Source organism: Daphnia pulicaria, chromosome 8 (genome assembly GCF_021234035.1).
Source record: "Daphnia pulicaria isolate SC F1-1A chromosome 8, SC_F0-13Bv2, whole genome shotgun sequence".
Taxonomy (NCBI): domain Eukaryota; kingdom Metazoa; phylum Arthropoda; class Branchiopoda; order Diplostraca; family Daphniidae; genus Daphnia; species Daphnia pulicaria.
The window spans coordinates 149,933-176,423 of record NC_060920.1 but is presented as its reverse complement, the minus strand read 5'-3'; the positions used below and the strand labels follow the sequence as shown (position 1 = coordinate 176,423).

The window sequence follows — 26,491 nt, the reverse complement described above, 5'->3', positions numbered from 1 at the left end:
TATTAAACAGACCGTCCGGTACAAACTGCTGCCAGTCGAGCAGGGGGAGACACTGCCCGACTGACTCGACCAGGGAGATTACCCGGCCATGGTTAAGAGAAACCGGAAAAAGAACGAAGAGAGCTGAGGAGCAGTTATTATGAGAGCAGTGTGTCATAGTAGGCTTCCGGCTTAGACTCATGACCCTCCAACAGATTTCATCGAATCATGCGCCTTGCAAGTCCCCGTTCGACCAAACATCTCCCTTCCTCCTGGTTGTCGCAGCGAGTGAGTGACCACCGGCGGGCGTTGGTTAGTGGTTATTTAGGGAAACGGGGCCACTGAAGAAGGGAGCCCAGATATGCACTTGTAATATATCTACATCTACATAAATTATTGACGAGTCTTGAATTTCAGCATTCTCTCGTCAGTTTTCACCAATGGATGAAGTCTATTAAATAGCGGGGAAGGATTAACCTGAAAGGAAAATGAAGAATTACTTGGATGGCAATTATAATCAAACAAGATTGTGATGACAGAAAGCATTACCTCAAATATAGAAGACCCGTGTAAAGAAGTTAAATGGGAGATTCAAGGGTAGCAGCCAACGGGTTAGCAAACAAGGAACCTTGTTGAATGTATAGTCATTGTCCTTATTCTTCAATGGACAGCATGGCTTTTCTTAGTCTGTCATGCCAATTTAGAAACTTATAATTTAAAATCTGTAAATAATAATTTTAAAAAATTCACCTTGTTTATAATTTGTTCATAATGTGCTTTGCTGTCTATGATCTAAAAGAATAATTAAACAGTTATGAACACCCAAAATCGTCTCTCAAACATGTAAGCGCAGATCAAATATTATACTGCAACAAAGAAAGTCCAGTGACATGACAAGTGAACTTACACATGAAAGATGAAACCACCAATCAGTTATCCAAGGTTCTCTCAAGATGGAATGAGAGATTGGTCCATGCTGGAGTTGGTGATCTAGCAAGTCCAATACAAACGGTGAATATTTATGATGAATCCTAATAAAAGATAAAAAGAATATCTATTCCAACAATAGTTAAATAAAGCTAGTGTTGGTACCTAGTACCTGTATCATTTCGATGGCATATTCAATAGAATACAATGATTTTGAACAAAATAGTTGACGGTAGGCTGCACGAACCTTTCACTGCTTTCACGTTTCCTCCTGTAAGTTGAATAGAAACATTACGGTTATATTCCAACATGTACTGTACACGTTATAGAACACATCACCAAAAAGTTATACATGAAATATCTCGAATTTACCCATGAATTCATTGGTAATTTTCGAAGAAAAGATACCTTAACTTTTGACAGCAAACTCCACAAGACCATAAAACTGACACAATCAACACGCCATCTATATGACAGTTATGACACTTCTCAAAAATCAGTATTTGAAGGACTGGTCTAAAGATACTTACAAAACCTTGAAAAGCACATTTTTGTTCGCTAAAACCTAGCAGTTGCTCTTGAGAACTGTACGGAGAACAAAGCTCACTTGCTATTTTTATGCAAATTTTCCGGAAGTACACCGGAAGTGAGCGATAGCGCCTCAACCATTGAGCTGCCGACCAAATAAACCAAATATTCGTGATCCCCATCAAATTTGGGGTCGATTATAGGTAATTTAAACGAAATCCAGAATTTGGCCAAAATCGAGAATTTTCCTGATGCATAGAATATTTATTTCACTATTTAGTGACAACGCGATATCTGACAAATATAAACGAGAGTGGAGACAAGCAGTATGGTACATGTTTTTTAGACACGATAATAAAAGCACAGATGGGGCATGATAAGAGTGAAGAATGGCATGATAAGAGCATGAGAATGGCATGAAGCAGCATGAGCATGGGAAGAGTGATGAATGGGAAGGTGAAGGTGAATGACAGAAAGAGACAGAACGATGGCTGAAGTTATGGTGTAGAGTCGGTGGGGGCAGGTCGATCATTACGGCGGATGTGATCAGAGATGATTTTGATGGACCCTCGGATAGCCAGGAGGCGACACTTGCGACGTAGGGCAGTCCAGGCACCTGGACCGATGCCCAGGGCACTGGCGATGGAGTTGTTGGACGGAAGCCACGAGCCAAGAGCCCCAATCACGAATGGAAGGGTTGGCCCGAGTTGACTATATTTCTCAACTTTGCGGTCGTAGCCAGCTGCAAGGGATTCAGGGGCGTCGAAGGGTATGGTTAAGTCGATTATGGTAGGCGGCGTGGTGGAGAGGACGACAATGTCTGGTCGGAGGGATGTGTCGCGGAATACCTGATTGACCCGGACCGTGTGCCCCGCCTTCCGGATGATGCTTACAATTTCTTCCAGCACTACGTCGTGACGTCGTCCGATGGAAGGTAAGTTGACGCGACAGTGGCTGGTGACGTGAGCAGTAGTCTCAATGTCCACCTTGCAGCGACGGCATCTACGGTCGGGTGGAGCAATACCAGGGGCGCCCAGAAGAGGGAGGATGCCAAGCCGGCTCTGGTGTATGAGCTTCCACTCATCGAAGGAGAGAGAAGTGCGGCTGGAGGTGAGTCTCGCCATATCGTTGGACGAATCCAGCAGGAGGCCCTGGGCGACTCTTCCCTGATGTGGCGCACTGGCAAGTGAGGCAGTCCAGCGGGCCCGAATGGCCGAGCGGAGGCCCCGGACGGCTTTGGCTGAGGAGCAGGAGACGTCGTCGGCAACCACTTTAGTGGACGATTCGTCGCCGGATACGTCGATCCTGACATTCAGTCTTCGGGCCGCCTTCCTAGTCCTCGACCAGGTGTTAGGGCCGCACCTGTAGAAACGGGCGTCGTAAAGACCCCCCCGTGTAGAGCCAGATAGGTAGTCCGAGAAGGGGAGAGGTGTAACGCATGAGCTCCCAAGACCCTTCGAGATGTGCTGTTCCAGTTGGGAGCGGGCAGAAAGGCGGACGACCGGGTCCTGACTGTCCAGTAGCTGGGCGGCTCGCGCGATGATCCAGACGTCCGCATCCATCTTGAGCTGGGAAGCTCCGAGTCCACCCGCCCGCCTGTCAGCAAAGAGAAAAGCCGAGTGAGCAGTGTGAGGTACATTGGCAATGTGGCGGAGAAATTCAGCGCAACGCGAGTCGATCTCGTCAAGGAAGCCTCGCTGGACGCGGCCGGTAGCGAGATGGTGAGACAGCGAGGGCAGCAGGTGGGCGCGGAAAACCTCCAACTTTTGCCAGGGGGCCAGGTCGGAGTCGGCAACCAAGGTGAGCTTGCCAGGCAGAGAAGAAGCCGGGCGGAATGTCAAGCGAGTGCCCATAGGGACGCCAAGATAGTCCTCATGCTCTCCCTCGTCAAGAGATCGAACCGCCACTCCACGAATGTGCAGGCTTGCAGCAGGATTGGCCTTTCCTTTGCAGATGATGAGAGAGCAGCACTTCCCCGCGTTGAAACGGAGGCCAAGAGCAGCCGCGACCACCAGCATGGCATCCAGAGTTGGTTGGAGGTCGGCAGGGCAAGAGCCGACCAATGAAATGTCGTCCGCATATGCAGTGGCTTTGAGGTAGGAGCAGAAAAGTAGGAAGCCGTCGTTTAGTGGACCCTTGGCGCAACGTAAGAGAGGCTCGGCTGCAAGGTTAAAAATTATGGAGCTAAGGCCGTCTCCCTGGCGAACGCCAGACGTGGGGTGGATGGCGACGAGATCCTTTCCGACGACGAACTGGAATACATTGCCGGAGTAAATGTCAATAAGGATTTCTCTGAGTACCACTGGAAGAGGAAGGCTGTGAAATAGCTCGAAGAGAAAATCGTGAGGGAGGGACCCAAAAGCATTGGCCAAATCAAGCCAGCAGATCGTAAGGTTGCGCTTTTTCTGTTTGGCCTCCTCGATGGCACACTCAAGGAGCATAGTGTGCTCCTGTATCCCGTGCACGCCCGGGAGAAATCCTTTTTGCTCCAACGACAGCCAAGAGTTGTTAGCCGCCACTGTCGTAAGCCTGGATGCAATGGAACTGGAGAAGAGCTTGTACAATGTGGAGAGGAGAGAGATTGGACGGAAGTTGCCGTAGTCATCTGTCGCCCCTTTTTTGTACACCGGGATGGTGCGAGCTGACTTCCAAGATGATGGGACACCCAGTCGCCACACTGCGCTGTAGAGAACTTCAAGTAGTCGGCCATCAGGATCCAGGCGGAGAATATCCTTATACTCAACTCCATCGGCTCCTGGGGCGGTGTTCGACGCTCTCTTCAATTTCCACGCTATCTCTTGTCTGGAAGGTGGGCTGGCTAGGCAGGAAGACTCCTCCTCAGATGGATGAGCCCAGTGGCAATTGTCGTAGGTGCGCCTTGCTTCAATTATAGCGCTAGGATCAGGGCGACACTGTTCGTAGGCCCCTCTTAGGTACTGGGTGGCCGAGTCGAGAGTGCCCGAGTAGCCTTCCGATGATTCGCCAAGGACCTTGCGAACGGCCCGCCTGGGGTATCGCTTGAAGAGTGACTGTAGTTTGCTGGCCGCCTCCCACCGCTTGGCATTGGTCTTCCTCCGGATGCGCTGTTGCTGTCTGTTCTGGCTTCGCCTCCTTGGATGGAGGCTGGCATCAGGCCGCTGCAAGGACACTGGCGCATCTGAGCGAGAAGGCGCAGATGGATCGGCCTTAAGGGTGAGCCTGTGCCACGCAGAGGCGCAGTTGTCGGCAACGGTGTCAAGCTCCTCCCTAGAAGAACAGCCAAGAATCAGTGGGGCCCATTCGTTGTAAAAGAGAGTTGAGCGAGAGACGTCGCCTTCTTCCTCAGAGTCGTCATCTTCAACAGAAAAAGCCGGAGATGCCGGAGCATCTAACGTATGCGTGGGCTGGGATGCAACACGCATGAGAGACGAATCTGCCGCGGCGTTGGTTGCCAGTGAGATGGTAGGCGAAGCCACATCCACGCCAATAAAATTAACCGGAGGTGGAGCGGCCGGCAGATGGGCGAGGTTGAATGGAGATGGTGGGACGTCAGAGTGTTCACTCTCATCGCCGTTGAGGTCGTGATTGGCTGGAAGAGCAGGAGTGGCGGCTTGTGAGACCGAGAGCAGAGTAGGAGCAATGGTTGATGAGGCTTGAGGCGAGTTGTTGGTGGCGCCATGTGTGCTACTGCTTCTCATCCTATGCTGACGGCCCTCGGTCACCGTTGCCGGCGGGCGACGTTCCGGTGGTGGGGACCAGGAGTCAACGCTGGCCCCTAAAGCAAGGTTTCTATCCGAGGTCTCATCAGCCACCAGCTGAGCAAGAGCAGGTGAGAGCGGAGTGGTGCTAGGAGCCGAAGCGACTGTCCGAGTTGGTGAGATAGCCGGCGCAGCTGCCGATTGCCTGGAGGAACTAGATGGACGGCATGGGAGCGAACAGTACTGGCGGCTACGTGAGGTTCGAGAAAAGTAGTTGCAGCAGGCTGTGCTCCGACAGCGGATGAAAGTCGCGGCATTCGTCAATGAGCGGCCAGGAGTAGTAGCAGTACGGGTCGAGTGGCCGGACGGAGATGGAGCCCAAGATGTGTCGAGGCTTCTGGCAGCTGGAGAGCTGGAAGGAGACTCAGTGTAGATTGGTGGGGCAGCTGGTAGGCTAGCGGCAGGAGCTGGAATGACTGATTTCTGGCCACGGCCCAGACGCTTGGCAGCTGCCGTAGCGATGACTGAAGGGTAGCAGGCAGCCGAGCAGAATTTCTTCCTGTTGTTGGAGCTGGAGAAAGTGTTGGAGCATGCCGCATTCCCGCAAGCTTTTTCCATCTCTTCGGTGTAGCAGCTGGGCGAAGAAGCGGTGCCAGAGGCTGGCCCGATTCGGTGTAGTAGAGACGGTGTAGTAGGGTCGGTGTAGTAGAGTCGGTGTAGTAGAGTCGGTGTAGTAGAGTCGGTGTAGTAGAGTCGGTGTGGTCGGAGAGAGCTGTAAAAGGAGAAACGGCTGGCGCCCAGATGATCAGTAGGAATCTAAGTTGTTTAAAATTTTGCTTGCCCGAGGAATAAAATATAATGAAATGACGATGATGATGTAGGGAGCATCGAGAGACTCCGATGCTTGAAATGGTTGAAAACGTCAGATGGGGCTATTCATTCATTCATTCCGTCATTTCCTTTATTCCAGGCGTCATTCTGGCATGCCCCAGTGACAGCTGCCATCTAGTGGCGTTGTTGGAGTGCTGGATGGAGGCCACCTGGTGGAGAAAGTTGAAAACTCGAGCCGCAGCGTGGTGCAGAAATCGGAATTAGCATATGAGGATCAGCGCCAGAAATCAGCAATAGAGTGGTTGTTTCATGCAGGTAGATCAAGCAGGGATGGCAGTGAGCATGCAGGTTTGTAACTTGCCCATAAGTTAAATCCGGCCAGGTGATTGAAGAGGCGGTTGGGCTGCCAGATGTATTAGTAAGCCGGAAGTGTGGATAGCTGGTGGTGAAGCTGCGTGCAAACTTGTTTTTTTGCTGTGTTGTGTTGTTTTGCACGGCATACAGGTGTAAGGCGCAAAACAGTCGGGAGGACCTCTAGCGGCAAAAAGTTGGAGCTTGGGCCGGGGCGTCGGACTGACAGATGGATTGACACAGTAAAATAAAACTTGCCCAGATGCACTAAAATCACGGCCGAAATGTGGGGAACACTTAACTGCACGAGTAGGCACACTTTGGGGCACGTAAAGTCAGGATTTCTCACGAAAACAAGCAAGATCTTGGGAGCTGTTTTCATACACGACCGAACGCTGCCGTAGCAGACGATTCGAACTGAACTATAGTTCAGGAAAATTTTCAAAACCGGAAGTACGAAAGCGTACAAAACAAAACATGAACTTTACCACAAATTTGACGAGGATCATGAATACGTTGTTATTTTGTGCGTCGAATTAAGATTTACTGAACTACTGACTGAAAAGTAGAAAACCGGAAGTAAAAAAAAACACATTATTAAAAGTCTAACAAGTGAGCTTTGTTGCTGAAACACAAACTGACAGTTATCATCCAAACTTATCTAATAGTAGCAGCGAAAAATTTCTGCAGAGATGTGCAAAGTAAGCGTATTTAAACTGAGTGGAAAGTGATCAAAAGCTATGCTGTTTAGCGTCAGAAAAAAGAAGCGTTCAACAGTAACATGGAAACAATGTCCGCTCTAGCTCGTTGATCCACTGGAATGATTCACTTGAAACAACTAACAAACAAAGGCAAATAACTTTGATACTCACGTAATAATCTCCCAGGCTTCAAGTTTGTATCTCGCAGGTATCTCGTCTTCACCAAGAAGCCACCACAGCGCAGCATCACATATCACAACAGACGAAATCCCCGAAATGCTTCCACAATTTCTACATCATGCTTCTACATCACAGCTGTTATAGCGATTCCAGATTGTTGACGAAATATCGTTTACTGCTGCTACCTTTACGTATCACTTTTTGAACTTTTAACTTCATTCCTGTCATTCTGCACGTGATGTTCAGGGCAATTGCCCATTGATGACTGTTAATGGTGATGGTGAAAGTGTGCTTAAAGCTGCTGCTGCTGTCGTCCTTTGGGGCTTGATGTAACAATTTCAATGTGTTTCTCCGAGAAACGAACACAAACTTTCCATCAAAATGACAACAAACCGACGCGACATCTATTTTTCAAATTTTCAAACTAATAAAACAACCACTAGATGACGTTAGATCCAACTGGAACACATAAAAAACAAATCCATCTGTGAAGCAACCCAGCTAACGCCAAAATCCCGAAAAAGGACCGTGACACTGGTGTCATTTTCTCTAAAAAGCCAATCAACTGAAAATAACCAAGGGAAAGGTGGGGCTTAGGGGCTAGCAGCCTACGCCCAACAGCTGAAGATAAATTTGGCCGCCAGATGTCCTCTACTTAAATTTTGGCGCCACTTTTAAAAAAAGTCAATTTAAAATTATTTGTAAGTTTTTTGTTAGTCGATAAATAAAATACGAAGCAAAACAGATGAAATTGACCTTCATTGAAATATTGGCACTTGTATTTCAACCATTTCCCAGCTCAACTTCGATCCATGCGAATGAAAATATACAGTCGAAAAAGAGGTAGCGACAATGACGGGAAACGAAGGGCAAGCGATCGGACGAAAAAGGGAATTGAAATAACGTACGAGAAAAAAAACCACTCTCAAGAAAAGAAGAATCAACACAAAATGGGAAAAAATAGCCAAACGCATGTTTGAATAAAAAATACTCATATCAGAATAAGTGCAACAACGGTACAAATTGGCCGTTATGATAATTATGCGCTAATTAAGCGCCGTTGATATTCCATCTCGGATGTTGACCACGATCGGACGTGCTAGATCCGAATCGACGTTTTATTACAAATTCCTGCTTCATTATATAATGCCGGGCAAGCAGCCGGTTGGGTTATTTAAATGGGGGGAACAAAAAAAATTACAGAATATTTCTAATTGCATTGTTTGTCTGAAATTGTAATCATCACAGGCCAACAAGGTGTTGCAAACGTTTCAAACGACGGTGGCCCATTTCCCCCATTTTGAAAAACAACCCACCCCAGAAAAAAAAAATTAATAATAATAATGATATTAAGTTAAAAAAAAAATGACAGTTGGGAGAGCAAGCGAAAGAAATTGAAAGAGAAGGCAGCATAGGATCATAACGGAAGAGGAACACGGGGCCGATAAACCTCGGCACGAAAAAAAAACCTTATCTACAGACACACGCACACACAACAAGCCAAATCGTTGGTTAATGTTGAAAGGACGAATGAAATTGGGAACTTTTGCCAACGCCGCCGCCAAGAGTGATTTGATCCGCATTTCATGTGACGTGGAATTCACGTTTCTTTTTTTTTTTTTTTTAGTTGTTTCTTCATTTGACTGAATCTCGCAGTTTGGGTTAGAATTAACCACTCCCCTTCCAAAAAAATTGAGCACAACGTGACCGCGAGGACGACGACACAAATGAGACGTGCAAGAAAATCGGGGAGGAAGAGAAAACCAAGCAATAAAAAAAAAGGAAATGGTTCATTAATCGTGAAATCAATCGTTTTGAAGAAACGCCAGCGATAGAACTAACAACTAATATCCTCCCCTGGTAGCCGTTTTAAACTTTTTTTCTTTTTATCGATTTAGAGACAACATGAAGATGGTCCCCAGCGTTGCAACATTTTTTTGTTTTTTTCGTAGGCGAGTTCCACATTTGGGAAAATTACGGGGCCCTTTTTTGAATGAATTAGAGAATTCCATTGGTGAAATATTGAAAGCCGTCGTAGAGCCGGGTGGTGAGCGAGTGCATGGAAGTCTCGACCATATGGTCGACCTTGAGCTGGAGCTCTTCCTCCGTCAATCCCAAATGGAATCGGCTCTTGAGGGCCGACACGGTGGCCGCTCCAGCTTTGAAGCAAGGTAACTGCGATCCCGAACGCATTATCTCCACCAACGAGACGATCTTGTCAGAGTGCTTGCGCGCCGCCACCAAACCCTGCAGCATCAAAATCTTGAAATATTCAAACATGTCAGAGCCCTGGCCGCCCATGACGTCGACAAATTCCTGCGTCAACTTGAACGGCGAATTCTCGAAGCCCAGGTTCTTGGGCGACGTCGACAGCATGAAACCAAAGTCGATGTGGATGACGTGACCCTCCGTGTCCAAGAGGATGTTGCCGTTGTGTCTGTCTTTGACCTGGACGAGGTAGCAGACTAAACTGTAGGCGGCCAAACTCTCGACAAAGTGTCGCTGGGCCGTCAGGAAAGCCTCCGAATTGGTCGGTCCGTGCTCCCGGAGCAAGTATTCCAGCAACGACATGCGACTGTGTTTCTTGATCTGGTGCAGAGAAACCGTGTTGATGATGGGTTCAATCATTCCGGAATCGTTAGACAAGACCAATATCCTAAATGATGACAGAATAGCCGTAAGGAAAATGTTGTTTTTAAATTAATAAAGTTAATTGATGTGATTACCGATAAGGTCTGAGCCAAAGAGGGACACGCTCCGTTTCCCAGGTTCGATGCAATTGAAGTAGAATCTGGTAGGCCAACAGCTCCTGGCGTAAATCATCGCCACACTTGACGATGGCCGGCAAAAGTTTCCAATTGCTGTGATGGCCGTAAGGCGACGATTCTCGAATTCGTGCCACTTTCTCCTCCCACGGTTCCTTGAAAGCAAAATCACAAAACAATTAAATTCCCATTTTCCCCTTTGGGTAGAAATAAAATAATATGCGGGTATTAGTTTACTTTGAGGGCGGCGGCCGACGGATCTTCCGGATCACGCTGGAAGGATTTAGTGGGGGCGTTGAGACTATCCGTCAATCGGCGTCGAATGTCGGATGCTTGAATGAAAATGGGTTCCCGTTCACGAGAATCACTGGAATCCTGGCTCATTTGAGAGAGCGTATCACCTCGATCCTGATTTATTTAAAACATAATATTGTGTTTAATTGAAAAATGTTAGGGTAATATCAATACCAACCTTGTGAGATAATCTCAGATGGAGATATTGATCAGAGATTTCGTCATCTTCTTGAGACCAAGCATCGCTCAGATCATCGTAGATCTGAAAGGCCGTAACCGGAATGCCCGACATGGACTCTGTGGATCAATTGCAACATAATTATTAGCGGGGGGGTTTCATTTGAATCAAATATGCAAATACGAATAACCTTTCATGGAAGGGGCGAGACTGCTGAGGGCGCTAGAGTCGGCCAAGTGGTGGTGAAGGGGATGATGATCGAGGAGGTTCTCCTCGGAGCGCGTGTGTCTCAAGGAAGCAGCTGCCGTGGCACTGATTTTGGCCGGAATGGAGCAAGTTTGCGTCTGCTCGACCAACAAAACCTCAACGTAGAGCAGATAAGGGGCTTTGTCTTTGGAATTGAGGACGACGGCCGATTCGGGTGGGATGCGCACCACCAAATGCGGAGCATCGGTGGCATGAATGGGCAGCCAGACGCGGGCCGGCAGGTTGAGATTCAGCGTCCGTAACTCAGCCACCAATCGACTAGTTTTCTCTTCTTTGCTTTGCTGCGCTTTGCCCAGTCGCTTGCCAATATTGATCAGCGCTGTCGAGCCGGAAAGAAAAGAAACAATCGAATTACATCCGCACCGCCGGCACTAGCGCTAGATAAATAAAGTTGCCAATTGAGTACCTTTGATGAATTCCAGCTGTGGAAGGAGGCGGGGAGCCAAGCAATTGCAGGCCGTTTTGCGAGCGAATTCGGCGCTTTCGTTATCGAAGCAAGTGCATCCATTGTCAAAGGCGCGGCCCGATTGCAAATCGCCGATACAGTTCTTGGTGCTGCCGCTCGAGGGTGTTCGCCGATGGCCCAGTTTCATCATGACGGTCGCGTCGCTGCGCGAACGCTGATGCGTTTTCTTGGCCAGCTGCCACAGAGACAATCAAACGTTGTAAAAACTGAATTTCGCCAATGAAATAAAAAAGGAAAAATCTAAGTATACTTGAAGCGGTAAGTTGGTCACGTTCTCCTTCTCCAGCGAGTGCTGATGAATCGCCTTGGTCGACAGCGGGGCAACTTTGACTGTCAAGTGAGACGATTTGCTGGTCCGGCTGGCCAGCTTGGTGGTGGTCGCCACGGCGACCGGACGCAGTTCTTCCGACAAAATCAAGTTTTTGAGCTTGGTTCCGTGCGATTTCTTCTGAGTGGGCAGCGAGGCATCCGAGGAATAGGCATCCAGGAGCCAGGAGCACTGGAGCGAGAAATCCACCGATTCGCGACAGCGATGAACCTGCCAAAAATAAAAACCAACCCAACAATTGGTTATAATTACAAGTTCATTTCTTTTTTGCTTGGCACTACTATTGTCGTGTACCAGGTAGGGATGGATGACTTCGGCCACGTCGTGCATGTGGATGTACATGTTGACGAGCTGCTGTAGATAAAAGTCAACGTCGCGTATGGGGTAGCTGAACACGCGATTGCCAATGTACGTCTGGACTCCAGACTCTTTCGAGTTGAACAGGTACATGACGGCGTACGACATGTCGAACAATTTCGACTCGAACCAACGCAACAGCAAAGATTGCTTCCCTCCGGCGCCATCTTCGCTGGCTCCTGGCACGGCGGTGGTGGTAGAGATCCTAATTAATTAATTAAATCAATGACGTACATTTGGGTAATAATGATTATTAACAAGAGTAGATATACTTTGAATGATCGTTGGTGGTTGCTTCTTCTTCTTCCGCTAAGGCGGGCTCCGGATGAGACGACGAGGCTGAAGTTTCGGCCGTGAATTCCATTTCGTCCGACTCGAGACTTTTCGATTCGTCGAATTGCATCATGGCGTCATCGTCCTCCAGGTACTCGGCGCTGCTGCGCGTCAGACGCAATTTGTCTCCTCTTCCGCTGGCCGAGCAGCAAATGCCGGAATCATCAGAGCCCAGACTTGATTGATCAAAGTTGGGCGATGAACTAGCGGTCGTGATGGGCACTTCGGCGGCCACCAGCACTCCTCCTCCAGTTCGTGATTCGGGATTGCGGGCAGTCAGCACAGGGCTGGAGGAAGCCGAATCCAGCAGCAGTCGACCGGTCGATTGAATAACCGGCTCGGCTTTGCCACAGATGTTGCCGAACCTTTCTCTTTATTTGGGGGTAGAGATAATTTTTTAATGATTAGTTGATGAGATGATTTAAAAACGGATAAACATTTTTGGTGATACCTGCGGGTTTCTTTGAATCGAAATAAATTGCTGCACGGATCGAGCGAGAGGGATAACGAGGGTTTCAGCGGCGGATGGCCGTGATGAGGAAGACTGGCCTGGTCGACCGACCCGTGGTGCGGGTGATGGTGAAGCCCGTCTCCAGCAGCCACCGAAACAGGTCCGTCAGGCTCTGATTCGGGAATCTTTTGTAGCACAGAGTCTAAACTCCGATTTCTCTGATGTCTCGATCCGCTATTTAATTTTTAATAAAAAAGTTTAATTTAGAAACAATTATTTGCATTGATGTATAATTGTAGTTTTTACTTGTGGGGCTGAATGGTGGCAGATAGCGGCGGAAGAATGATGCCCATTGAGCGGAAATCCAAACTCAAATTCCGTTGGTGGCCAAACTTTGGAGTGGAAATGGGACTCTGAGAAGGTGTGTGGAGGTGGACAGCAGGTAAAGGTGCAGCCAGCGGTCGTGATGTGGGTTCCAATCGGGGGCGGACTGCTTCAATCACGCCAATCGTCTCCATGGCAGCAGTGGACTTACTGTAGGTTAATCACATGACGTGAATCATCAAGTTTTCATAAAGAAAGTTGATCACATGTCACACATCATCATCCCAATGAACAAAAGGTCTCAATAAAAAAACTCCCGATTCAACTAGAATTGTTGGTTCTGATCTCGTCCATTCCCGTCACGAAACTAGCGCCGTTGCCCGGAATCCCAACATGAGCTGGCCATTAAATTCTACGCCCCCTCCAAAAGATTTGATCAAAAGTTGTTTTGAAAAGATGCCTAATATAGTTGAATCGACACCACAAGCGAGCCATTAGATTCACGTCACGTTGCCAGAACACGAGTAGAGCTGATGGATTTGAGCATTCCTCCGGCCGCTATAATATCGATCGGATAACCCTCCGCAGCAGGAAGACGAAAACATCAGACACCACCAGCAGCACCCGGTAGAAGACGACAAGATGCCAAGACTGGCTGCGTAGATTTGAAATAAGAATGCGAATTGCTGCTCAAGTGTTAACTGTACCTCTCGGGCAGGATTAACTTGTAAATCTATTTGGCCTCATTTTTTGGAAAATGTGTCACATAATGAATACAATTTTGGTTTTTTTAAAATGAGAAAAAATCAATTGAACACACGCAACTCTAGTTTGTTTGCACTTTGAAATCGATCCACCATGTCACGATTTTCGGTAGCAACGTGCTCAGAGCCCTAATTTGCATACCTTGTAGGTTGTCTCGGAAATTAGCACGACACAAAAATGTACAAATCTAATATCATTAGGTTTAATGATGTATCAGATTATTGAGTGGGTCATGTGGTTATCGTTCCGCCGCCAACCTTGAACGCAAATTAAACAGACAACTTCCCTATAGTATGGTACTTTAATTTGCAATTCCGGAAGAATGCCAAAAGCCATCGATTTGATATCGTAGAGTTTCGCAGACGTCCCTCAACCGTCCCGCCTAGCCAATAAAACAAGGTCGGTTGAGCATGCGATATCCGACTTTGCCTATTTTTCTTTTAACATTTTACAATGGCGACCTTCACCTACAAAATCAAAAACGTAAAAAAGAAACAGTCCTGATCCCCTAGGTGGTGAAGGACGATCCACTCCAACTATTCCCGTCTGTATAGATGCCAGACCGATCCGTTTTCCAGACGTACACGCCCACCAACCCCTCTCGCTCACGCCGAAAAAAAGTAAATAAATTGTAAAATAAACAAAAAGCCGAGGAATTAGCTTCAAACAAATTCTGTCGAAACTGTTTGTGGTAGACGACATTCACCATCTGGGGCGTTTTGTTTAAGTGACGGAAGAAGACGTACTAAATCGGGAAATGAAACGAAGTTTATTTCCACGTTTCTTTTTTAAGTATAAATTCCACCCATTCGGCTAAGACATCATTTCCAAAAATGAGAACAATACCCAGGAAAAAAAAACCCCCAAACTTAATTTATCCAGCAAATTTTCTACGATAAAAACGTTTAGCCCAATTCTGGTTCCACACAGAGATAGTGACGGACGAAAGAGATTTAATTCCTCCCAACTCGAAAATCCTAAATAGATTTATAGGCAACTGTGTGAGAATGAGGTTCGAACAAATCAACAAGATGGGGGCTCCTTGTTTCTGTTTCATTCCAAGCGTGCCATTCGAAATTCCACACCCTCCTTCTATCACAATCTCAAAAGAAAAAAACAAAGACGAAATTGGGTCCACCAGTCGAAATACCTGCGTATCCGATCGTACATCAATCTGATATCAATTTCCCAGGCCCGTTAGAAATGTTTTTCCCATTTTATCCGGAAGCGCCACAGATTTTTCACACGGATGTTTCGCGCGTTTCCCAAAATCAACAGCTGACAACTTGCAGAGTTTTCTCCCCACCGAAAAGAAAAATGAATCAACAAATCTTTGGTCGTAAACGGAGCACGCGCGACACACACACGCCAGATTTTTTGGGCGTAAAAATACGACGACGACGGTAATCGGAGCGTGAGAGACTTTCTTGTACGTACAATATCTGCTGCTGCTGCCAATCTTCTCAACACAGCGGGATGTCTAAACTAGATCGACGAGAAAAGAAAGCTTTAAATGGCTGGACATTTTTGCGCAACAGCTGACTGGCTAACTTGTGCTTCTCGATGACCCATAACAACGTGAGTGTTCACATAGAAGAAGAAATCGAGGTTCGGCAACTTTCTACGATGATGGTTTAAAACGTTGAGCGCCAGCAGACAGGCCGTGAGAAACGGAAATCGGGGTGAACCGTAAAACGGATTTGTACCGTTAAAAAAAAAAAAACAACCCAAAAATCGACCCAGTGATCGCATGACAATTTTGTTGAGCTGGTATTTCCCCTGGAAAAAAACAAAAAAATTCTCTTCGACTCACAGCCCCTAATTGAATTAGTCATAGCACATCTAAAGATATCCCCAGAGCAAGGGTGGGTTTTCCCCCCAACTAGCTAGCTAGCTGCAACTGTTTCAGTTGGTATAGCAACTGGTAAACAATTTGCCACCAAGTTTCCTGCAGGAGGGTAGCTAGAGATAATTCGGTCCATCCGGTTGGAATTGTCAAAGAGAGAACTCACTACATAGCAGAAATGATAGATAACAAACACAACAACAACAAATACAAAAGGAGCGTTTGGGGCTACGACCGGATGTTGTTGATTTAACTTGCTCTTCTTTAGATTATTTAAAAAAAAAAACGTCAAGTTCATCATCTCACAGGAAGTCGAAAGGGTGAGAAAGATATTTAAAAATAAAAAGCTGAATGATGTGCGGAACAGATTCCAGACGCCACAAAAACCTTGACCATAAAAGTGTGGCTCTCCTCCCGGTAAGGAAATTTAAAATATAAAGAAAATTGTTTCAAAAAAAGGAACATCATCAAAAAACCTGATCACGTACCGTAAACCTAAAAAATTGTTTTTGGACTCATCGGAAATGCCAAGCAAAGCCTAGACCTGAATTCCACCAGCGACGAGGTTACACGGCGGTGTGTGTGTGTTTACTGCTAAAACAAGGCCGTACACACGAATATGCAAAATAACAATCATTTTCATTCATTCTCGTACGTCCTTGTAAAATATCTATGCCCATAGAACTGAACGTACTATACTACTAGGGAACCATCGACCAAGGTCTTTGACAGCATTCTCTTCCACCCTTCTACATGTGTTGACTCTTGGCTGTGGCTTTACACACATGAATTGGTAGCCATTTCTTCTTTTAAAAAAGAAGGTGGGAAATATATGAAGAGAGTAAAAATGGCGTCAAAATACCTTTGTTGATATCACAGCCGTCGTTGTATTATTACTCCGTGAGTCGCTCATTACTTATTTAGCAGTCGACATGTTGTTTGACATCTGTCATTTTGGCTTCGTTTTTCTTTTTTCGCAAGGTGATGAGCAGAGGGTTTAAAAGAGTCGCTGGGCGTAGTAGCTGCCAACCCCCACCGGCTTGAAGCTCAAACCCCACCCTTGGAAGAACAGATCGATACTCGGCTGACGAGAAAAAATAAACTTTGGTGAGCTCAAAGTGCTAGATCAGAGTTTTCCCAAAATGGCCAGAAAATGGCAGAATATAATATCTCTTTTTTTGTTAATAATAAAAGCGACACACACACTGAGGAAGAAATAGAAAACGCCTAGCCACCACACTCGAGTTAAAGAAACAAAACTCTTGTTGCTAGCTCGAAGGAGGGAAAGCCGTCACTTGGTCCAATCAAAAACATAAAAACACACAGACAACGAGCAGGAAAAACGTTTTGGAAATCACACAGGGAAATGTGTCGAAAGTTGATTGGAATTCCAATGCCCAAGCCACGCCGAAACACACAAAAAATCTTTACACACACACACACACACACACGAGAAAAGGAAATACAACACGAAATGACAGCCAACAACCAACAACTAGCGTAGAGTTGACGGTGCGGCCAGAGACTGACGGTGGAAAGCAGAACGGCCGTGGAAATAGTCGAGGCTAAAAAGCAGAGCTCGCCCCAAGAGGGTGGAGCACGTGGTTCATTTTTCAGCCACCAGAGGCGCCACTTTAGACGACCCAAAAGTGGGTTATTTCGACAAGTTTTTAACCCACGATTTTAGCCCTCGTATTCTTTTGAAAATTCCACCATGTCAACGTCACTCACCCACGCAATGCGTTAAAAAATATATACAACAAAATCGAAATGATTCAAAGCGGTTTTAAGCTTGACATTTGAAAAGACGCATGAATCACGATTTGGTTATACGAGCTGACGTCATTTAAACTGATTGAATATTCGTATTATAATCCCAATGCCACCTTTGCAAAAATTGTGTTGCCCAACCGCTTCTGGCCAAATGCGAAACGATTACTCGACAGAATGGCGAACAATTCCGCCCTCTTACCATGACGTAAGAGAACCTTTTCTAACCGAACGGGCGGAAACATTTTTATTCGAGACTTAAAAAACTGGAAGACTCTGGGGTTGACTCAACAAGTTGTGTACAGCTGCTGCTCAGAGATCAAGCCTCGGTGATATTAGTATAATCTCGGGGTCTTGATAAGATGACGGCATTTCTCGTTATAAACGCAAAGCAAAAGGGCCTGCAGCATCCTGTCAGTTTCTCTCATCTTCAACCAACATATTGTGTGTCCAAGCTGCTGGTTTTCAGATGAAAATCACTTCTGAAGAAATTTGGATTCTCATACACCCACGAGAGATGACTCACAGACAGCGGCCCCTCCGCATTCCAACGAAACAATCAGCTTGTAGAAATCTAGACCAAGGTTTGACCACACACACACATAATGAAATGGTCAACAACCGAAATTGTTGTAGAAAAAAGAATGGGCAATGTATCAATTAAAGTCAAAACTTTGGTCGGAATTGGGTTATGTGTGTACCGACTCGAGAGAAAAACCGCGCCATATAACCCACACGTTGGCTTATATTATCTCTCAAACACTCTCACTTGTAGTAGTAGTACTATAGCTGCTGATTCTCTCAAGCTATTTTCGGACCCTTGATGTAGCCCTAACAGACTCTTGTCAAGTCCCGAAGGACCTTCACGTCACACGCATGAGAAGATCCAACGTCGGAAAAAAAGTCCTCACAAACATCCGTTTTTCATGGAAATCCGAAGGCCAGTCAAAAGTAGAGAGAGTCTCTAATAACGATCAAACTCATTGACCTTTTCCAGTTAGAGACAGACACACACACTCTAGGGCCTTCTCAATGTGCGGAAGCAATTCAAAAGGGGCGTGGTTAATTCATGTTATCTTTTCGATTCGGCAAGCTCTCGTGTTTCAAGTGTTGGTCTCGCTTTCTATTCCTCCAGAAATTTTTACCAATCCAGCTCCAGACGATATTGTTTTCACTCAACTCGAAAAGATTAAGACATGAATTGACCATTAAGGGGGGTGGCTGGTTGAAAAATAATGACGCGCGGAGACAATGTCGACCGCCATGGCAGTTGAGACAGTCAAGTAAAATAACAAGAGAAAAGAAAAACAACAAAAGAGGCCAGTCAATAAGTCTTAATGGGTTAAAATACAAAACCCAACGGCGGAACTTTCTAGTCGAATAATGGAAGGAAACGGCTAGTGCATGTGTACTTGAAAAGAGTATTCACTCCACTAAAAGAAAGAACTCGGCAACTTATTTTTTGATTGTCGTTTTCTTTTTTGTGACCAATTCTATAATCGATGATGTTGACCATCATTGCGAAAAAGCTGTTCAATTAAGTTTTTTTCTACTTGAAAATATTCGTGAATCTTTTTGCTTTGTTGTGGGGGACAATTAGATTAGGCCCCCATTACTGACACATACCGTCACATATTGTGCAAAGGGCTGTTGTCGCTATGCACCTTAACAGTTCAACTAAAGAATACTTTTGAATTCACTTACAGTGGAATTGGGTCTCGATTGATTGGGCGCCGAACGCCATTGTTTTCCTATGGATGTCAAACAATCAGATATAAGTTTTCTTCTTATTTCTTGCACGATTTTGCTTCACAGTTTAGAGAATTGAGACCACCAAAGAATCTTGCCTCTCACATCTCCCGACTCAAAAAGAAAACACATGACGCCACCTAACGGTAAGTTTATTGACCACGTCGTCACACGGTTTCTTCTGCTAGTAGTTCTTCACGTGTTTGTTGTGTTGGTGTGAAGTTTAAACTTACGTTGGATGTAAATGTTCTCAACTTTCGAATTAAGCTGTTTTTCCAGTAGATTTTGATTCGTATTAGTTGAAAACAAATTACACAACAAAAAATGTTACGGCAGTGTCTCCGATTGAAGAACATTCAGTTTTTACTAAGAAGTACTGCTAATAGAAATGGAGCAGATTTTGTTGAACACAGGATTCTAGTTTCTAATGTAAGAAGAAATCATTCTGTCGTTCCTATAAACAAATCAGGGAGTGATGCCTTAGATGACAGCACAGAATTAATCCCATTTCAAGAAAAGAATAATCCATTATTGGAAGATCCTAATTTTGATGGAGTTGTACCTATTGTGGCCCCCAGTTTCAACTTAGCGTCTTTAGTAAACAAGTCAGAACTTCTTCAGACGTTTGTTAAACTTGGCGTATCTATTCATGATTGGGAAAAAAAGGGAAACATACACTCTTGGATAGTGAAGCTCGATTTCAAGAAAGATGTGCAACCCATCATCCAATTTCTGGTAGATCAAGGTGTTTCACCAGAATCTCTAGGAACTATTTTCACTAAAAGTCCAATGCTTTTAAAGACAAGTATTGAAGAGCTTGAAATTAGAACTAAATATTTACAATCAAAAAAGTTTACTTCAGAAATGATTGTTAGAATCTTTTCCAGAAATCCATTCTGGCTACTGTTCAGGTACATAACTTCAAAGGTGTCTTAGCATTTTAAGAGTTGTTAATCTTGTATTTTTAGCACTCAACGAATAGATACTAGACTTGGATTTGTACAACAGACATTCGATTTAACCGGTAATGAACTGAGAGCTTTGGCGTCAAGAGAGCCTCGGCTTATCACAAGTAACATTCAACAAATTAAGGTATACAAGTTTTTTTTTTGGTTAAATATGATCAACAATCTAACAAGCTCTTAACTTTCAGTTGATGAATTTTGGGTTCAAAGAAGAAATGGGATTTGAGCATCAGCAAATTAAACAAATGCTTCTGACAAAGCCAAAATTGTGGTTGATGAGTATGAGTATCTCTTTCATTTCGTGTAAATACTTCAAAAAATTCAAGATTTCAATTATTTTCAGACAAACCAATGCTGTTGGACAGGTTTGACTATCTTCACAATGTAGTTAAGATGGATCACGAAACCATGCTACAATTCCCTGGAGTACTGACCAGTCGAAGTTTCCGGGTCAAACAGCGCCACGGATTTTTGTGTTATTTGAACCGTGCTCAATACGATCCTAAATTGCCCAACTATGTTAGTCCATTAAAATTAATAAGTGATTCGGATTCGAACTTTGCTGTTCACGTTGCTAAAGCATCCGTTCAAGAATTCAATGATTTCTGTAAAACTGTGTGATGTTATCGTTTTAATAATAATAATAGCGACCTAAAAATGATTTGACTAGGACTTATTTTTATTGCAAACCTATTTAAACAAATTAAAATGGCCGTATAAAGAATTAATCGAGACAATGAATTTTATTCATGTAGCTTTTCCCAGTTGCAATTTTTGTTGCAAAAGTTTTGAAGACCGGTAAAGTAGGGAATCAATAATTCCGGCAACAGTAAACACTCCGCCGATAATTGTACATACATCAGTGGCAAAGTGACCGATCGATCTGTTATGAATCATAAATATTCTAGAAAAACACAATGTCATTTGGATATTTTGAAAAATTACCTTTTACTTTCCTTGTACGAAATTTGTAAAGGGCTCATTTCATAAGTAAAGAACACTCCTGGAACTCCACTTTCACCCCCATAAGACGAAACAACCTGGAAGAAAAAAACGTGGACAGTTGTTGAGATTTTGTTTTAGCTAAAACAAATTTACCTTTTGATGGCGTGTGACAGAATATTGGTTGGTGTGAAATTCCTCTCCGTCCAGCTTGACGTACCATCTTAAGCAATTGTTAATTTTATTGATTGTTATAAAATCATGTCTGGAAGTTTCTTGATAAAGCAATTTTTTAGCAACTATCAACAAGTAATTTAGCTTTTCGCGCGTGCACGCACTGCACGGGGCTGCTAAAGAACTTACAATACAAGCATGACTAAATACTAAAATGTTAAAAGGAATATTTTAACACATACGTCGGTACAACTTTGATGTAATATTGAAACATCATAGCTCCTGTAAAAAAACAAACAAACAAAAATAAGTTTTCATTTTTGGCAAATTTTCTTAGCGCAACAGTGTTTAAATTGAATTTAAGTCACAACGCTGTATTCCTATAAAAGCAGACGACATATCGAAGCTATTAAGAGTTATCGCAAATCGCAACAGTCACGCTTAGCTGTACTAGTGTACTACGTACAGGGAAAAATTCGGATTCTTGTATTTATTATACGTTTTTCGCTAACTTAAAATCAAGAAAGATGCCTATGCCCGTAGGAGGTGGATACCAACAAGGCCAGCAACAGAGCTGCTTTGACAAAATGAAGGTTGGCTTCATAATGGGTTTCAGTATTGGCATGGCAACTGGAGCTCTATTTGGTGGTTTTGGAGCACTAAGGTAATGACAACTTGAAAACACATGGCAAAGTTTTCTACTAATACTATTTTTCTTTAACTTATTGCAGACAAGGACTGAGAGGGAGAGAACTGATCAACACTGTTGGGAAAATCATGGTCCAAGGTGGAGGTACATTCGGTACATTCATGGCTATTGGAACAGGAATAAGATGCTGAAGCTAATAGTAATCCCAATTTGAAATTAAATTTAGTAGAAAGCATCAATACATTTGTAATGAAAATCAGATCATTAAATTTCCTATAACTATTTTAACTATCCTCTACAGTCTTTATTCTTGGTCCTACTGGTTACAGGTCATTTGTCTTACCTTTGTCTGCAGTAGTGAGGAAACCATCTAGAGGGTTTTCCTTTCCAATTAGAGAAGTTCCAAATGATAGTGAATTAATGTGATGTGTGACATTAAAATCTTCAGATGAATAAGGTTGGACATCATGCACTGTGAAAGTCAAATGTGATACTTTTAAGTTTCCATTCTTCAGTTTGACAATTGAAAAACAAAAACTCACCATGAACATGGTTAATAGCATAACTTTTCCCTGGAGCAATGTGAAATGAACCACTGACTCTGTTGACTTCCAAATAACCGTAAAGTTTGCAGCCTTCTTTAAACGCAGAATAGTCTCTTGTCAAATTTTTTTCATTACGGCACTGCTCGAATTCCTCCGGTCTGAAAGCCCAGTTCTAAGCAAATATTCAAAATATCACTACATGATGCAGAAATGTAAGACTAATTGAGATCCTTTACTTTTTGCCTGTAAGCTTCCCGAACTTCCGCACATGTTTCACAACAACCTTCTTTAGCTCCATAACAACTATTACAGGGTTTTGACGCTGATTCTTCCGTGGATGTTTCTGTTTTGTTGTGAGTTTTGTTAATCTCTTCTAATTCAGCAGCTTGTAAAGGCTCTCCTAACAAGTTTAGTCTTTGTTTGAAAATGTTATGTTCAACTCCAAACTGCTGTTCACCAGATGAATCTACAGCATCCACACTCAAGTCTACAGAAAAAAAAGATTGACTTTTGTTGACATTTTGCAGTGAGCATTAGGACTAATTGTAGTTATATCTCATACAACACTTACATGAACAAGAAATTGTTGGAAATGTGACATCAAAGTTGATTTTCATGTTTGGAATTCTAGTTGTATCCACATACAATTGTTCTGAAACATTTATTGATAGAAAATCTCGAAATTCAATCACAAATAGGAAGGCCTGAATCAATGAAAATTTTAGTAACTTTAAGATATTAGAATATAAGAATTGTAAATACCATAATTATACTGCTGAAAACTGTGACTGCAAAGAAAAATGAAACAAGATAGTAAATAGAAATACTTATAATCTTTCTTCATTGCAAACCTCAGGATCAGTTTGAAAGTATCAACATCTTGTTTGATAGAAGCTTCCCAATACATACATTAAGTGATTTTCAAATTTACAAAAAAATACATACCCATAGCACCAGTTGCTGTTCTTATTGTAAAATCTTCTAAAGTTTTTGGATAAGCATCAATTGTTTTAAAAGCAGTTCCTAGATTCTTAATCATCTTTTATGCTTTCTATGTTGGTGTGTTGAATTTATATAAACTGGGACTTCACAAAACACTAATGTATGTATAATATTGTGGGGTTATTTTGACAGCTGTGTTGATCACTTCTTGAGTCTCGATGTTCATTGTTCAGATAATGTTAGATAGGAGACGACACGGGGTAACTAAGATGGATTTTTGCGCCACCTTGGATTACAATTCTTAACTCGATAAGTTTTTATCATACAATTTTCATTCAACTAGAGTGAAAAAAAATAAAAACAACACCTAGTAAATTGACACAAGTAGCAAAATTTGATTTGCAAAAATTTAAGGCTCCCATTGTAGATGTGTTCACTTTTCACTTGTACTGCAGTAGCGTACAACGTCGCAAGTCGCAACTGCTTCACGATCCCATCCCAAGATTCCCATCTATGTTTGTCTATTTGACTCTTTCAAAAACAATATTTTTGTAAAATTCGAATTACTTCATACGGGTTATTTTACTGTACATTTCGTTTTATTAAAAATTTAATCTTCAGCGTTCAATCATTCAATCAACACTGTGCATTTTTATAATATTGTTATGATGTGACTAATAAAATGGCAACTGCCTAATGATACCTGGAGGCTATTTGAATTCCAAAAACCTGGGTTCGTCTTCACGTCTCAGTTATGTGCAGTTGTCTTTCTGTGCGGCATTAGGCTTTGTCTTGCTCGTCGCTTTTTTGTTTAATCGGTTACCTGCATGATTCAATAATGAAGGATTTCGTTTTTGCCTTTCTTTTCGTTGCTTCGTGTACTGCATTGTCTGGTTTTTACTATGACAATGGCGTCGATCAGACAGTGGTTCACAAGCATTTGAACAAACGTGAGAAAAAAGAAATGCAGAGTGAAATACTGCATCTCTTGGGTTTAGAGCATCGTCCTCGACCCGTTTTGATGCTACCATCCAAAAAGAAACTTGAGGTGGATGATGGCCTTAGCTCTGCACCTCGATTTCTTATTGATGTGTACCAATCTCTTACGGAAGAAGATTCAGGAGAACTTAAACTGACTCCCGATCTGATTGAAAGAGAATTTAATGTTTCTGATTCAGATGTACACTCTATGGATGAAGCTGATATTATTATGAGCTTTGTTAACAGAGGTAACAAACAAATTACAATTTATACATAATTTTTGAATTAATTACATAGTATTTTCCCAACAGGACAGCACTTACATGGAATAAGACATCACCACAGTTTTGGCAGATTTTGGTTTGATCTTTCTGAAGTTCCAGCACAAACAACAGTGATATCTGCTGAACTAAGATTATACATCAACTTAACAATGGTTCAAGAAAATATGAATACTACTGAAAAAGCAGATGAAGAAGAAACTGAAGGAAAAAGCCAAAATTTTTCTATTACTTTGTATGAAATTGGACTGGAAGATTCATTGATCTACATTGATTCAATGGAGATTGACAGCCATCAAGAAGGTTGGGTAGCAGTCAATGTGTCTGTGCCTCTTCAGAAATGGCTAGTGAAACCTGAAGAAAATTTCGGGCTTCAATTGGTGTGTCGTTTATCTACTTCAGGTTATTCATAATTTAAATATTTTATGCTACACCAGTATTTCATGACAGTTATTTTACAGGCAAACAAATTTCTGCCAGGGAAGTTGGACTAGTTGGGTCTCATGGCAATGACAAACTTCAACCTTTTATGGTAGCATTTTTTCGATCGTCGATGCCTTCAACCCAAAAGCAGCTTGGCCAACAATTGCCAGTTCCTCCCAAAGAACTAATTGACGATGAAGATTTTGAAAACGATGAAGTTCCAAAGAGAAGTAGCCGAATCAGAAGGCAAACTCCAAACAATAATAAAAAGCGCAGCAAAGATAACGAAGAGTTTGGAGGTTGGAATCCATATGCAGGTAATGTTAAACTGGCCGTAGATAAATAAATTTTCAACTGTGATTTTAATTGACCATACTAGATTTAGATGCCAGACTATCGAGGCGTAGCTGTCAAAAAAAGAATCTCTACGTCAGTTTCCGTGATTTGGGATGGCAGGTAACTATTTTAAACCAGTTCACAAAACTAGATGTTTAAGGTGGCGATAATTAATTATTAACCATTTCGAAGCATTACCGGCTAAAATAATTAAATAAAATAGCTTTATTGTGTTCCCATGTGGGCTATCAGTTAAATTTAATAACGTTTTTCTTGCCAGGATTGGATTATTGCTCCCGATGGATATGCTGCTTCTTATTGCAATGGAGAGTGTTCGTTTCCATTGAACGCGCACATGAATGCTTCAAATCATGCCATTGTTCAAACGCTTGTTCATTTAATGAATCCGTATCGTGTTCCCAAGCCTTGTTGCGCACCCATCAAACTGTCCTCAATCTCGGTACTTTATTTCGATGACAATTCCAATGTCATTTTAAAGAAATATCGCAATATGGTCGTGAAATCTTGCGGTTGCCACTGAATATTCTAATTTTATTACCTTTCCCGATAACTAGCTTACCATTTAGCACATCTTTGTTTCATACGTGCTTTACGCTGAAAAACGACATTGTAAATATCTGTGCAATTAATAATTTCAAACGATAATGTTTCATAACATCGTAAATAAATGCTTCACCTCGTTTACGTAACTCACTTTAATTATTTATTGCCGTACCCAGGTGTGGGAGCGGCATTATTTATTAAAGCAAAACTTTTACTTTTCTACCCCATTATTAGGAATAGGAACTCACTGACTAGTTTTGGAATATGCAAATCCTCGAAAAATCTATTTTTTTTTTCTGCAGGAATAGTCGTGCGTATAATTGAAAACGATAAAGTGAAAGGTTATGAAAAAATATGTGGAGGCTGGCGGCAAGAATAAGAGTTAGAAGAGCACTGAGTGGCACAGAAAAATAACAAAGATTTTTATTATTCCTATGACTATTAGTGAAATTTTTCTGGTGCGTTGTAAGTAAAGTGTTAATTTAAAGATTCTTCTATTTCGACTGTGATAACATACATTTTTGCATATCTTGATTCTCGTCGTGCGTGTCCTAGTCATTTTGTTGTCTACACAATGGCCAGACGATGGCATCTAGTGACTAGGCATGAATAATTTAATGTT

The 26,491-nt window shown here is 43.1% G+C and overlaps 6 protein-coding genes and 1 long non-coding RNA gene across 12 annotated transcripts; 3 read left to right on the top strand and 4 right to left on the bottom strand.

Annotated features, from left to right (window-relative positions):
• Positions 1-2: 2 nt before the first annotated feature.
• LOC124310729 lies at positions 3-1,531 on the bottom strand. Of its 3 annotated transcripts, none has more exons than XR_006909709.1 (6): positions 1,279-1,531; positions 1,079-1,177; positions 887-1,010; positions 730-771; positions 529-666; positions 3-456 (listed from the first exon to the last, which is right to left on the bottom strand). It is a non-coding gene; the product is annotated as an uncharacterized LOC124310729 (long non-coding RNA). The 3 variants fall into 3 exon arrangements; XR_006909710.1 differs by having other exon boundaries at positions 1,315-1,531; XR_006909711.1 differs by having other exon boundaries at positions 1,246-1,316.
• A 400-nt stretch (positions 1,532-1,931) lies between these two features.
• Positions 1,932-5,729, bottom strand: LOC124312659. Its single transcript, XM_046777147.1, has one exon. The coding sequence runs from the start codon at positions 5,727-5,729 to the stop codon at positions 1,932-1,934; it is 3,798 nt and encodes a 1,265-aa protein (XP_046633103.1).
• Positions 5,730-7,931: 2,202 nt separating this feature from the next.
• Positions 7,932-19,167, bottom strand: LOC124310724 (phosphatidylinositol 4-kinase beta-like). Of its 2 annotated transcripts, none has more exons than XM_046774676.1 (12): positions 19,023-19,167; positions 12,920-13,147; positions 12,614-12,847; positions 12,102-12,533; positions 11,767-12,034; positions 11,395-11,682; positions 11,085-11,319; positions 10,602-10,997; positions 10,412-10,530; positions 10,177-10,347; positions 9,901-10,094; positions 7,932-9,830 (listed from the first exon to the last, which is right to left on the bottom strand). In XM_046774676.1, exons 2-12 carry the CDS (start codon positions 13,129-13,131, stop codon positions 9,173-9,175), a joined length of 3,207 nt encoding a protein of 1,068 aa, XP_046630632.1. In that variant the 5' UTR covers positions 13,132-13,147; positions 19,023-19,167; the 3' UTR covers positions 7,932-9,172. The 2 variants fall into 2 exon arrangements, with proteins under 2 accessions (XP_046630632.1, XP_046630633.1); XM_046774677.1 differs by lacking the exon at positions 19,023-19,167 and adding an exon at positions 16,411-17,094.
• A 96-nt stretch (positions 19,168-19,263) lies between these two features.
• On the top strand, positions 19,264-20,692 carry LOC124310727 (transcription termination factor 3, mitochondrial-like). Its single transcript, XM_046774683.1, has 4 exons — positions 19,264-19,978; positions 20,036-20,159; positions 20,221-20,311; positions 20,376-20,692. Exons 1-4 carry the CDS (start codon positions 19,392-19,394, stop codon positions 20,651-20,653), a joined length of 1,080 nt encoding a protein of 359 aa, XP_046630639.1. The 5' UTR covers positions 19,264-19,391; the 3' UTR covers positions 20,654-20,692.
• A 1-nt stretch (position 20,693) lies between these two features.
• LOC124310726 (endoplasmic reticulum-Golgi intermediate compartment protein 3-like) lies at positions 20,694-23,618 on the bottom strand. Of its 2 annotated transcripts, none has more exons than XM_046774680.1 (10): positions 23,288-23,618; positions 23,105-23,130; positions 22,914-23,046; positions 22,579-22,829; positions 22,340-22,514; positions 22,141-22,269; positions 21,391-21,430; positions 21,131-21,197; positions 20,978-21,072; positions 20,694-20,915 (listed from the first exon to the last, which is right to left on the bottom strand). In XM_046774680.1, exons 1-10 carry the CDS (start codon positions 23,379-23,381, stop codon positions 20,780-20,782), a joined length of 1,146 nt encoding a protein of 381 aa, XP_046630636.1. In that variant the 5' UTR covers positions 23,382-23,618; the 3' UTR covers positions 20,694-20,779. The 2 variants fall into 2 exon arrangements, with proteins under 2 accessions (XP_046630636.1, XP_046630638.1); XM_046774682.1 differs by lacking the exon at positions 23,288-23,618 and adding an exon at positions 23,194-23,255.
• Positions 21,536-22,056, top strand: LOC124310728 (reactive oxygen species modulator 1-like). Its single transcript, XM_046774684.1, has 2 exons — positions 21,536-21,812; positions 21,880-22,056. The coding sequence occupies exons 1-2, from the start codon at positions 21,676-21,678 to the stop codon at positions 21,986-21,988; spliced, it is 246 nt and encodes an 81-aa protein (XP_046630640.1). The 5' UTR covers positions 21,536-21,675; the 3' UTR covers positions 21,989-22,056.
• Positions 23,619-24,023: 405 nt separating the features above from the next.
• Positions 24,024-26,015, top strand: LOC124310725 (bone morphogenetic protein 7-like). 2 transcript variants are annotated; one of them, XM_046774679.1, is made up of 5 exons: positions 24,024-24,513; positions 24,577-24,948; positions 25,008-25,286; positions 25,355-25,425; positions 25,586-26,015. In XM_046774679.1, the coding sequence occupies exons 1-5, from the start codon at positions 24,123-24,125 to the stop codon at positions 25,844-25,846; spliced, it is 1,374 nt and encodes a 457-aa protein (XP_046630635.1). In that variant the 5' UTR covers positions 24,024-24,122; the 3' UTR covers positions 25,847-26,015. The 2 variants fall into 2 exon arrangements, with proteins under 2 accessions (XP_046630635.1, XP_046630634.1); XM_046774678.1 differs by having other exon boundaries at positions 25,349-25,425.
• Positions 26,016-26,491: the final 476 nt, after the last annotated feature.

What these genes read in the sequence shown, in the direction of transcription:
- LOC124310728 (XM_046774684.1), top strand. Translation starts at nt 21,676, where the DNA reads ATGCCTATGCCCGTAGGAGGTGGATACCAACAAGGCCAGCAACAGAGC. An exon ending in GGTGGTTTTGGAGCACTAAG is followed by an intron (nt 21,813 to 21,879) that starts GTAATGACAACT and finishes AACTTATTGCAG; the next exon opens with ACAAGGACTGAGAGGGAGAG.
- LOC124310724 (XM_046774676.1), bottom strand. Translation starts at nt 13,131, where the DNA reads ATGGAGACGATTGGCGTGATTGAAGCAGTCCGCCCCCGATTGGAACCC. An exon ending in ACAGCTGGAATTCATCAAAG is followed by an intron (nt 10,998 to 11,084) that starts GTACTCAATTGG and finishes CCGGCTCGACAG; the next exon opens with CGCTGATCAATATTGGCAAG. An exon ending in TCTCGCCCCTTCCATGAAAG is followed by an intron (nt 10,531 to 10,601) that starts GTTATTCGTATT and finishes ATTGATCCACAG; the next exon opens with AGTCCATGTCGGGCATTCCG.
- LOC124310727 (XM_046774683.1), top strand. Translation starts at nt 19,392, where the DNA reads ATGTTACGGCAGTGTCTCCGATTGAAGAACATTCAGTTTTTACTAAGA. An exon ending in CCATTCTGGCTACTGTTCAG is followed by an intron (nt 19,979 to 20,035) that starts GTACATAACTTC and finishes TTGTATTTTTAG; the next exon opens with CACTCAACGAATAGATACTA. An exon ending in GCCAAAATTGTGGTTGATGA is followed by an intron (nt 20,312 to 20,375) that starts GTATGAGTATCT and finishes AATTATTTTCAG; the next exon opens with ACAAACCAATGCTGTTGGAC.
- LOC124312659 (XM_046777147.1), bottom strand. Translation starts at nt 5,729, where the DNA reads ATGGAAAAAGCTTGCGGGAATGCGGCATGCTCCAACACTTTCTCCAGC.
- LOC124310726 (XM_046774680.1), bottom strand. Translation starts at nt 23,381, where the DNA reads ATGATTAAGAATCTAGGAACTGCTTTTAAAACAATTGATGCTTATCCA. An exon ending in TTTTCAGCAGTATAATTATG is followed by an intron (nt 23,047 to 23,104) that starts GTATTTACAATT and finishes TCATTGATTCAG; the next exon opens with GCCTTCCTATTTGTGATTGA. An exon ending in TCGTACAAGGAAAGTAAAAG is followed by an intron (nt 20,916 to 20,977) that starts GTAATTTTTCAA and finishes GATTCATAACAG; the next exon opens with ATCGATCGGTCACTTTGCCA.
- LOC124310725 (XM_046774678.1), top strand. Translation starts at nt 24,123, where the DNA reads ATGAAGGATTTCGTTTTTGCCTTTCTTTTCGTTGCTTCGTGTACTGCA. An exon ending in TATGAGCTTTGTTAACAGAG is followed by an intron (nt 24,514 to 24,576) that starts GTAACAAACAAA and finishes TTTTCCCAACAG; the next exon opens with GACAGCACTTACATGGAATA. An exon ending in AGGTTGGAATCCATATGCAG is followed by an intron (nt 25,287 to 25,348) that starts GTAATGTTAAAC and finishes TGACCATACTAG; the next exon opens with ATTTAGATGCCAGACTATCG.